Source organism: Convolutriloba macropyga, chromosome 10 (assembly GCF_964194025.1).
Source record: "Convolutriloba macropyga chromosome 10, txConMacr16.3, whole genome shotgun sequence".
In the NCBI taxonomy this organism is placed as follows: Eukaryota; Metazoa; Xenacoelomorpha; order Acoela; family Convolutidae; genus Convolutriloba; species Convolutriloba macropyga.
The window spans coordinates 1588533-1600562 of NC_134477.1; the positions used below are offsets into that span (position 1 = coordinate 1588533).

General features: G+C 35.8%; 1 protein-coding gene across 1 annotated transcript in view; it reads right to left on the reverse strand.

Annotated features, from left to right (window-relative positions):
- Positions 1-495: 495 nt before the first annotated feature.
- LOC142348606 (uncharacterized) overlaps positions 496-12030 on the reverse strand; it is a 31287-nt gene continuing 19752 nt past the window's right edge. Inside the window, exon 4 of the mRNA XM_075400006.1 lies at positions 496-633. Coding sequence (XP_075256121.1) covers positions 601-633 — 33 coding nt within the window. The 3' untranslated portion in view covers positions 496-600. The remainder of the gene's footprint in view (positions 634-12030) is intronic.

A 12030-nucleotide genomic window follows, 5' to 3' on the forward strand; every position in this document is an offset into this window, starting at 1 on the left:
CCAGCCGATTAAAAAATGAACGTACTTATTCAGAAAAAATTTTAATCAGAACTGCATACTCGTAAAAAGATGTCTGATAAGAATTTGTATCATTGCTAATTGTTTTGGATTAATACTATTTGAGAAGCTCGATTAGCTACCTTATAATGTATCTAAGCCATATGATTTTTCAAGTACATACAACGCTGAACATTTTTCCTGAAATTTTGTCGTATCTGTTCACTCATTTTTGCGGGGTGCTATTGACAATCATCTTCAAGCATTTGTCTAAAATCAATGATTTTCTCTTATTTCAAATTTCAAACTTTCAAGTTTTCTTCTTTCCAATTTCTAGCTTCAATCTTTAAATTTCACAACTTTATTTTCAAATTTCGGTGAATCGACTAGTAAAACAGGATATGTAAGGCCTTTAGGACCAATAGCTCTATGACAAGAAAAAAGATTTTACCAAATATATAGCTGCCCACATTTTGGCTAGAGGCTGTGCGAAAAATATTTTCTGGCTTCCAATTGAATTGAAATTTTTCTGATATAATTTGACGAACAAAAAACACCATTTCACAGCAGATAACCGCATGTGACATTCTCTTGTTTCTCCACTCACTTCAAATCAAGTTTCTCGCCCTCTTCGATCTGAAACATGCAAACAGTTGTCATCAATCTCTTTTAACATCAAAAGTCACTTTTATATTCCAAGAATTCTGATCCGTTTATCAAGGACAAGATCTTCGTAACAAACTACAGTTCGAATCCTGTTCGTTTTTTTTTGTTTTTATCATAAGGAAACGGTAGAGCAAAGAATTTGATTCAAAATTAGCCTCCCAGTAAGCGTCTCTCAGTGACTAAATTTGACACCCGTGAAACGAAACTTGATACACCTTGCCAGGACATGCAAGATCTTGACAGCCTTGATAAAACACGGAGTTTCTTACCAAGTTCTTGATAGGACAAAAATTCTTTGTACATCAAGCTGTATCAAGAAAATTTCTTGATTAAACTCGCCAAGATCATGGTAAAATATAGCAATAATTTTTCACTGAAATTGAGAGGCGTAATAAGTAATCAAGTGTTGTGATTGCTCCTTTCTGAACATTATATTTTTAAGTTGCTCTTTCAAGACTTAACGCATTCAAACGAATGTTTTTGCCCTCGGATTCTCGAATCCGTTCTGTTAGACATATGTCAACAAAATACGTTTCAAACCAAAAAGAAAAGTTTTTATTTCTTTTGAGCGCTTTTTTAATATTGATTTCGGAACAAATATATAATTAAATTGTGATATGTAAAAGTCCGTAAACAAATGAGGGCAGAGTGGATCAAATACGCTTTTCGACATAAAAGGAACTCATAAATGTTTTCTAAAGTACAATGAACAAAGATAGTTCTCAAGCCAAATTCAATCTCATGACTTAGCTCTGAATTATTTGATTCATTAGAAATGCAGAATTGATGATTTCAAATCAGACGAACTTTTGTTAATTTTCGGAAAAATATTTTGAACCTTTTTTCCTCTGCTCTCTCTCTCTCTCTAATTGCAAATTATCAACCTACTACATCGCTAAACCTAGTTTTTGGCCTCATTGAACTGAGTCAGAATTAATTGGTTGCTCTTTTTCTCAACATTACATTTTTGAAATGCTCTCTTCTGGGTTTTTCGAATTTAAACAAACATTTATGTCTGCGGTTTCTCGAATCTTTTTCTGTTGGTCATATATCAATAAAAAATACCATGCAAACTCACAAACAAAGGCTTTTATTCACTTCCACCCATTTTTATTATTGATTGCGGCACAAACCTTGAAAAAATTTGGCCTGAATTAAGGTAGTAATTAATAATCAGAATAAAATGATTGCTGTTTTCGTCAAATTTATCTTATTAAGTTGCTCTCTTAAAGAATTCTCGCATCTCAAAATAATTAAAAAAAACATTTTTGTCCTCGGGTTCTTTGGTCATTTTTCTACAAAAATTTTTTTCACGCCCAGAAATAAAACACTTTTTGTTTCACATCAACTCACATGTGTTTTGATTTGAGCTGTAACATTGAAAAACTGGTTATATATTAAAGTCTGTAAAAACATGAGGGCAAGGTTTATTAGAGACGTTTTTCGATAAGAGATGAACTCATGATTATTTTATAAAATACAATGAGCAAAGATAAGTCCCAAGGCAAGTGCAATTTCATAACAAAACTCGAAATTATTTCATTCAGTAGTACTGCCGAAAGGTTATTTTCAATTCAGTCGATAAGATTTGTAGTTTGAATCTACACTTTCAAAAATCACAGCACGTGAGTCACAAATCTGTCGAAAGAGCTCAAGAGTTTGCTGAGAATTATGAGAACTGCATTGAGGCCTTTGAAACAATCATTTAGCTCCAATTTTCAAACTTTTCCTAGTTGGAGTATCGAAACTGAATAACTAGAATCTCTGTACCCTCCAGGTGTCAGCATTTTATGTGGTTCAATTTTAACGCAACAAAATTGCAGAAAAACATTGCACACGTTGAAAAATGATAAAATGAGCTTTTGAATTGGGAAATGCTCAAAATTTCTTTTTGTATTAGAAACTCGCTGAACTTCTTTGGAAGAGTATATCATAAGATAGAAGCCACTTTTGCGCTCGATCTTGTGAAACTATGGACAATTTGAGGCAATACAATGAAAATTTTAGGTTAATCGGCAACTTTTCAATATGCGTTAGCGAATATAAGATAACCGCCGATTAAATGACCTTGAAATTGAATCGACATATGCGCATATTTTCGTGTCATCAAATTTACCACCTATTGAAACTTTGGTGCACGTTTGAAATGAGCTGAGAGCTTAAAGAGGAGCGTACTTTGGGAAATAGGAAACATTGTTATTAGCGGTCGCTTCAGTCTCTATATCTGAGAATCCTTATGATTATTACAGCTGAGCAAGGAGGGGGGGGGAGTAGTCAGTAAATACTGTCTCAACAGAGGGGGGTTATCCTAGGATACTTAAACATGGGATAATAGGGGGTTATCCTAGACGGAAAGGGATTAAGGGGATTAGGCGGCCTTGAACCTCATTTTTCCGCCATGACAACCCTAGCGACGGTTGATTTGAAAGCTATTCACGAAATTTACAAGGAATTGAAAAAGGATTATTTTCAATACGGTGAAAGGTTTCTTTATTTCTTGGCAACATGTCAGTACTTGGATCCTGACCTTGATTTGGATATTGCGATGAAAATGAGACCCTATGGTGGACTGATTGGTATTGATAATTCGTCTATGGACAAGTATTTCAAGTCTTACAAAATTTTGAGGTTGCATGCTATACTTCACGACGCTTCAGGTTTTGTCTTTGAATATAGTGAAAAAGGGCCGGGCTATTCGTATGTCCTACCGTGTCCAGTGACAAACGAGTATCTTGGTCACGTGACAGGACTTGCCTTCTGTCTATATATAAAGATTTTTAAAAGCAATTTATTCTGTTTGCTGGAATGTTGAAATCAAGACCAGTTGATCTTGATTTTGAAGGCTTTCGACATAAAAAGTCTGGTTTTATTATCAAAGAACTAGCTGTTTCGACAGAAAATTATTGCGATACTGTGTCATTTTTACCCCCAACTTCATTCAACATACTGTCCACGAGTGAGAGACGATCATACAGTTGGGTGTCAAAATATCTCCATGGTTTGAATTGAGAGAGTGGAGATTATCCATATTGTTATTTGCAACAAATTTTTGATAGCATAGCACTTCGATTTCCCTTGGCAACTTTGTATGCGAAGGGAACAGAAAAAAACAGAAACTATTCAGAAACTTCTCAAAAAGGACGTTATCAATTTAGAGATTTTATTATGTCCAAAAATTGAAAATTTGAAATTTTTTCATGAGACAACAATTTGTACTTTACATGTTTTAAGCTGTCCTAAGCGGCAAAGAAATCAACACTGTGCAAGAAAAAAAGCTTCACATTTATACCTGTGGCTAACGAATGAATCGACGGTCCGAGAAAGCAGCATCGTCTCTACTTCAAGTGAGCTTGTCCCCAAATTTAGTGGTTTACAGTTGTATAGCGGATGAAAATCAATTAACAGCTACATTTGTCAAAGAGGAAAAATTTGACAGTCGTGGTCAAACTGTACTGAGGAAACAGCAAATTGTCTGTACTGGAGCTGAAATAGAAGCCTTCATGAAATACCTTTCACTTTTGGAGTACTTTCAATTGTACCATGTCTTTGAAAGAGAAAATGCGAAAGCTGAAACTAACCCCTTTACCTATGCTCAAGCGTGCAGAACCAGTTCTGATGTCACTGAACGATAAGAGCCTTCCAGCTGAAATAAGACGAAGAATTGAAAAGAACAACGTACAGTCAATTGTTTTCAGAGAAAAAACTGACAGAGTAAATGCGAACTACACCATTAGTTTTATCAATGATAATCAAAACTCACAATTTGTATCTTATGAAATTTATATAATGAAATAACCAAATTTACCTCTTTTTTTAAAAAACTTATTTTGAAATGAGTAAAGCAGAGGATCAGTTAGATACAGGCGGGGCAATAACTGACTTGGTGTTTGATGATAATCACCATGAAAGACGACCATGGAGGTTTTGTAATTCAAGGATACCACGATCAGAAGTTGTTTATTTTACACAAGTTTTTATTATAATTTTTCTCATAATAGTTTCTCTGGTAAAACCTGTGTTTTTCCAGCTTGAATGTGAAGAGTCTACTTTTTGGTTTTCTCTTCTTTCTTGTACAGTTGTATAAGCTCTTCTCAACCCAAAATTATGAACAAAATCATTTCAACAACTGACCGGTTGTTTATGACTGTTTGCGGTCCGTCATGTTTTGGAAAAACAGAGCTTATTTTCAGAATGTTACTCGAGAACACTTTTTCTCCAAAGTTCCTCTCGATTTTTTATTTCTACCAACATGAACAACCCAAATTAAAGTCACTAGAGCCAAAATTAAACACACAGTTTACCAAATTTTCAAGCTTCGATTTAATATCGGAGCCCGAAAACTGTCTGTTGGTGTTTAACGATTCATGTGAAGAGATTTTTAATGACAAAGAGTTTTCGAAATTGGCTACAGCATGACGTCACAAAAACATTAGTGTAATTTACTTAAAACACAATTTATTTCAACAAAGTAAATGGTCACGAACTATTGATCTTAATACAACACACATCATTTTATTTAAATCACCCCGTGACATTCAACAGATTGGTTTAATTGGTCGACAGCTTAATAACACGCAATTTTTGAAAGATAGCTACGAGCTAGCAACCAAACAACCCTTTGGTCATTTAGTGATCGATCTGGATCCAAAAACATCGGACGTTTTACGTTACTGCTCCAATATTGTTCCACCAGGACCATCCGTTTTTTACCTTCCCCCAGCTAAAGCTGTTATAACCAATTTGAGTAATGAGAGAGAAAGAGCTTTGTGTGCTGCGGCGAATGTTAGAGACATCGGACATAAAGTCAAAAGTACTAATCAAGTCGGCACCAAACAGTTATATTAACTTTCTTTGCGAGTGTTTGCTTAATGTTGTCAACGGTAACGTTCCCGCCAAGAAAACATTAATAAAAGGCCATGAAAATTCATTTAAAAAACTTTTATCTAAACAAACAAGTTTAAAAAATAAAAGGCAGATTTTTGCTAAAAACACGGTTCTTTTGAAAGGTATTGCTCTCTCGTGTTACCTTCATCTGAGGAAGTGATAATGTATAATGAAGAATTTATCTTAATTCCCAAAAGAATGTTCATGTCAACACAACCGGCAAAAAGTGAAAGTTTTGACAATCCTGTCTACAAACAGAAAGCCACGCAATTGCCTCTAATTCAAAGAAACATGTTACAAAATCCGGAAAAAAGTGAAAAAGAGGATGGAGCAGTCCAGACAGAACCCAGCATAAATGTTGAAACAGATCATGAGGAAAAAGAGGAGCCGATGAGTGATGACAGTGAAATTGAACCTATTGTCAAAAAAGGTACAACTACAACGTTTCAGTCAATAATGAGAGATTTGGGAGTGATGGAGAAAAATAAAATCGGAAGAGCAGAAATCATTCTCAACAAGATATTAGGATCCCCGACAATATCCACTGAAGATCCAGGTGGTATCATTCATAATGATAACCAACCACTTGGCTTAAAAGCGTCAACTTTTTTGTACAACACACAGCAGTCAACAAAAAAAATTGACATTCAAATATATTCTCGAGCATTATTAGCTCTCGATCTTCCACCTCATTTAGTTTCGAATACCTATGCCAAACAGATCTTGGAAGCATCCGAAAGTGAAGAAGAAAATTTTGCAAGCTCACGAGGACAATCAGGAAGCGGTTATCAAGTTACCAACCAAAGAAAAACGGGCACAAGAAAAAAGACGGCAGAAGGAGAGACCAAACAGCAAAAATGGTCTTACTTCTTCTGAGAAAAAAACGTTGGACCCACTTTATTTGAATGGACTTGCATCGTTTGGAAACCCAAAGCGATTAAAAACCCAAAGCAAATTATCATTTGCTAAAGTTAAGACATACTTGGAAACCAAGTCATCTTTTACAAAATATCGCCCAATTCGTTTACGATTTCCCAGACTTAAAGTAATGGTAAAAGACATCAATGAAATTTGGTCCGTTGAAATTTGGCTTTTGTGGATAAACTAGCAAAATACAACAGAAATGTTAAATATTTATTGGTTGCGGTCGACTGTCTTTCCAGATACCTCCGTGTGGAGCCCTTAAAAACAAAGTATGCAACGGAAACTGCCTCGGCCTTTAAAAAAATGATAAAAAACAAGCAACCACAAAAAGTGTGAGTTGATGATGGTACAGAATATCTTGGAGCCTTCAAAACCTTATGCAACAAACGAAGAATTCATTTATACAGCACTTTTAGTGAAAAAAAGTCTGCATTCGCAGAGCGGAACTTTCGGTCACTAAAAACATTATCTACAGGTACCTTGAAGAAAAGTGGACATACTCCTACATAGATAAACTGGATCAATTTGTGAAAACAATTAATTCACGAGTCAACCGAGTAACCAAACTTGCTCCAAATAAAGTCACTAAAAAGGATGTTCCACGACTTGTCTCGTTGAACGCTCAAACAATCAAGTTTCAGAGACCCAAATTTTACGTTAGAGATTTTGCTAGAATTGTCAAAAAAGACGACGCCTTCAGGAAAGGGTATAAACAATTTTTCACCGACGAATTTTTTGAAGTAGAAAGCTTAGCAACCTTCAATCCGCAAACGTATTCACTTATTGATGCAAACGGTGAAAAAATTGAAGGTAATTTTTATCAACCAGAGTTAAAACTTGTTCGTGTAGAAAAAAATGAGTGAAAACCGTTTCACCGATGAATTCACTGTGCATGTTATTTCATCTGCTTCAATGGAAATTTTTGACTCTAACACTCTCAGTTCATTTTGAAACTTTTTCAATGATGAAATTCAACTCGCTGGTGACTGGAGAGTAGCTCTCAGTGAGATCATTTTCCCCACAAAAATTGAGCATATTGTAAATGGAGACATGGTAGTATATAGCTTAAAAGGGTACGAAGACAGCCAGAAAAGGGCTACCGAAGCCAATGTGATCTCTCGTCCGTTTAACGGTGAAAAATTGTCTATCATGACAGGAACTTATAATTCAGTTGTTGACATACTAACTACTATCAAACGAACTGTTGGACTACCAAACTTTTCATTCAGAGAGATCAAGAAAACTGGAAAGTTTGAAGTTTTGATGGGTAAAAATGAAGGAATTACTTTTCCAAGTAAAGAAATTCCCAGCATTATTGGTTTTTCGGGCATTCCAGATGGCAGTGGAGTACAAATAGGGTACAAAATGAAAAGCGCGACATCAAACAGACTAATGAAGAGTGATGAAACGGCAGCATACTATGGAGAATTTCCCGTTGATCTTTGCTCGGGAAAGCACTTAATTTTTATATATACGAATATTATTGAGTACCAGTGCGTCGGTGATACAAAAGACCCCTTGCTTCGAGTCATTGATTCAAAACAACTTCTGAAAAACGGTAGTGTCTGCGAGCTTGAACCAACTCATCGAAGTGTTTTTTCCAATTTAGATTACAAAAAACTCTTATCAAACACCATTCAATCAATATCGGTTGAGCTTCGCACAGAAACGAGAGAATTGGTTCCCTTTTCGGGAACCGGTAAAGTCATTTTAACCCTTCAGTTCAAAAAATTTTCCAATTAGCATGGACTCTTATTACGCTAACCAAGCAACATCCTTACCACATTTCTCTGGCTACTACCGGCAAAGAGGCAGTGGTTTTGGTGCATTAGCTGCGGGAATTGGGCGGGTCGCTTTGCCCCTAGCTCGACGTTTCATTCTTCCTACTGCAAAACGTATTGGAAAAGAACTTTTAAAGCAAAGTGTTCCAGAGCTGCTAGAAGTTGTCAGCAGTAAAAAATCACCCAAACAGGCACTCAAAAATACTATAAGCAACACTGTTAAAATATAAACAGGGGGAGCAAGATTTCGGCAACAAAGAAAAACGATTAGGAGTCGCTCAAAAAAATCACCAAGAAAAAGATTAACCAAACAAAAGTTGGTCTTTTCAAAACAAAAAGTTCCAAAAAGAAGTCGGTCTGATTTCTTTTCTCAAGTTAAATATGATCGCTAACCTGTTACCAAACGAAGCAACCCATAGCTCTTTGGATCTTTTTGAGAAGCCGGCGTTCTTGGTGACTTTCGATGAAAGTTTTTGTCAAAATTGGGACCTGTTTATAGTCCTGATGGACCCATGTTAGAGTTCGAGGTAACTGGTGACCGTAACAACTTTATTGATTTACAAAAAATTTTTTTTGGAAGTCAAATGCAAAATTGTTCAGTCTTCGGGAGCTGATCTCAAATATGACGGGGCAGCTACTGCTGACACTGCTAAAACCGATGCTCCTTACTTTTGCAATAATGTGCTACATTCACTTTTCTCTGACTGCACAGTGTCAGCCAACGGGTTGAAAATCTCTAACGCCAAAGGAAATTACGCACACAAGAGTATTAAAGAAACTGAGTTCTCACATAACAAAGACGCAAAGAACACTTGGTTGGCATGTCAAGGCTATTCTTACGAAGAAGATCCATCTGCAATAAAAGCAGGTGAAAATGCTCGAAGAAAAAACTCTGTCAGAGAGTCAGCAGAATGCACTTTTCATGGTAAAGTAGCGGTAGACCTTTTCACATGTGATAAACATCTGCTCAGTGGTGTAACTCTTCGTATTGCATTCAGAAGATCTATTGATGATTTTGTTATCATTTCGGATGATGCTGCAAAACATTACAAGGTGAAAATTGTTGAAGCTAATTTGTACATTCCCAAGATGACATTGAATGACGAGGTCGTGTCTGCCATTGAAAAAACCTTGCTCACTAGCCCTGCTGCCTATCCCTACTTTGAAACTTTGACAAAGACGTTTTTGGCTTCAACTGGTCTGCATAGTTGGAAGCAAGAGGACATTTTTGCACGAGAGCCAATCCGAAGACCCTCAATTTGTCTCAATACGAACGAAGCTTTTTTGGGCAACAATATGCAAAATCCTTTTCATTTTCAAAAATTTGACTTGGAACAGATATTTAGTTATCGCAACGGGTTACCAGTGGCTGATAGCCCAATATCTACAAATGATAACAAACGCCTTTATTTTAATACAAAATCCGATTTAGCCTATATTGATAATGGGCATGGAATAAGTCTGTCAGACTATCCCAACGATTTTATAATGGTATTTGATCTGACTAGCACCCAACAAGCTTCTCATGATTTTAGACACCCGGAGCTAACAAACTTCCATATTTATCGAATTGAAGTTTTCAGAAGCGTTACCGAACAACATTGAAGTTTTTATTATTGGAGAAAAAGCTAGTACAACTTTTGTTGATACTGCGCGACGAGTGTCAAAAAATCATATTCTAACAAACTGATGATGGACGAAGATGATATTAATGGTTTAATTCAGAGATGTCAAAAACTATTTCACAAAATTTCGAGGTGTATTTGCAGCAGACAATTTTCCTTCAAAATTGAAATCAAACACTTTTTTAATAGTAAACGCGTCAAAATCTCAAAGTCCTGGCACGCACTGGCTCCTCATATGTAAAAAGAATTACCATCTTCTGTTTACTGATCCCCTTGGACGATCCTTGTCTTCTTACAAGAATATTTATCAACGACTTGCAAAAAATAATGTACAGTTTCACCAATTACTTGAAAACCAACCAATTCAAGGTCAAAACTCAGAATTGTGTGGACTCTTTTGTATTTTTATTGCTCATTTAATATTTGATGATAGACAATTTGTAAATCATTAAACTAAACCATAAATTACAATTTGTGATTTTCAATTGATTCGCTTTGCATTTCACATGATGCTCTAACAAAACTAATATTGTGAAATAAATTTTTTTAAAACTGAATTTTTTCTTCATATACAAGACGAACAAATAGTAAATCAGAATCAATGTTTAGTTTTCCAAAACCACTCATAAATATATCCATAATCTGACAAAAAGCACCAGAATGAGGACCACTCAAAATTGATTCCATTCTTTTTAAAGATTCACTACTAAATTGATCAGTTTGTGTTTTTGAAGAAATTGTAGAACACAAAATTGTGAATTGTTTTCTGTGGTAAAATTGAGGTAAATCTCGCCAATGTTTTTGAGATTCCACTAGTGACCGCTGTAGATTTTGATAGTTTGGTTGCCGCTGTTGCCAAGGGTGGAAGTCGCTTGCGTACATTTGCTGTATCCGTTTTCTCTCCAGATTTGTTATTAAAGTCAACGGCAAGCTGTAATTTTGAAAATGTATCTCCTTTAAATTCCAGACTTGTTGAGGTTGAAAATAAGTGTCTGAAGGTAGCGAAGAGACAGGGAACTGCAAAAAATTTGATTGGCTTCATGGTCTCAACATCGATTGCACTCTCAATCAGAACGTGAAAATGGTTAGTTGGTAACTGACAAAATTCAGACTCAAAATGAGGACACACAGCATAGTTATTCGAAGCTGTTAAGTTTGGCTTTTCATCGGCAATTAAAAACTTGAACTGCTTTTTAAATTGTTTGAAATAGTTGGGAGATCGCTCAAACATTGCTTCCACCATCTCTACTACACTGATCAAATTTCTGCTTCTTTGCTGGGGGTGGTTTTGAATCTTGCGTTGCAGCAGCTTCACGTATTTTTTCTGCTTTTTTGACTAAATTTCCAAACTCTTCTAGAGTTAGAGAAATTCTCTGTTCAAACTCGTAATCCTCGGCCGCTTTCTTGAACAACTTTAGAAACACATATGTTCCGGTTCTTTCCTAAGTTTTTAAAGTTGCCCTGACCAAACGCTTTTCAGTTTGGGAAATGTCGAAATAGAAATCTCCAAACTGTGTGTCTTTTGAAGAAGTAAAAGGCATGGTAGGCAACTTGTTTTATCACCTGCTCTAAATGTAAATAACTACGAAGTTAGGAGGGGCGGCAAGTTGGGATCAAACCAGTGTCGTCATATTTTTGATTTAATCCAAGTGATTGGTAAATACAATCTCAAATACGCCCCACGGCGTACTTGAGACTGTTCATTTTAGACTTTTATACGTATGTGACTTTAGATAATAGTTAATTAAAACCATACCTTTATAAACCACCAGAACCTACTTGCGAACAGAGATAACAAGTACATGGGTTTTGTATATTAAGCAATAAATTTATCAACACAACCCCACACTTCTGTGTTGGAGAGAATTAATTATTAATAGTGTAGGGACCCATGTATTTTACAAGTTGATTTAGAACAGATGTGACCCTAGATAGTATAGTGTAGAGACCACACAAAATTTACATAAAACTAAAACAAAACAGATGTGACCCCAAATTCCTCTGTAAAGGAACCACCGTTCGGCTAATCACATGCTATAAACAAAGAGCTGTATTATGCAAGTAGGCGTGACTGAAAGGTATGCTCCAATCTTTTGTTTGGTCTTAGATAAGGGGAACCTTGCGAAACACATGTTGGGAAAGAATTTTGTACT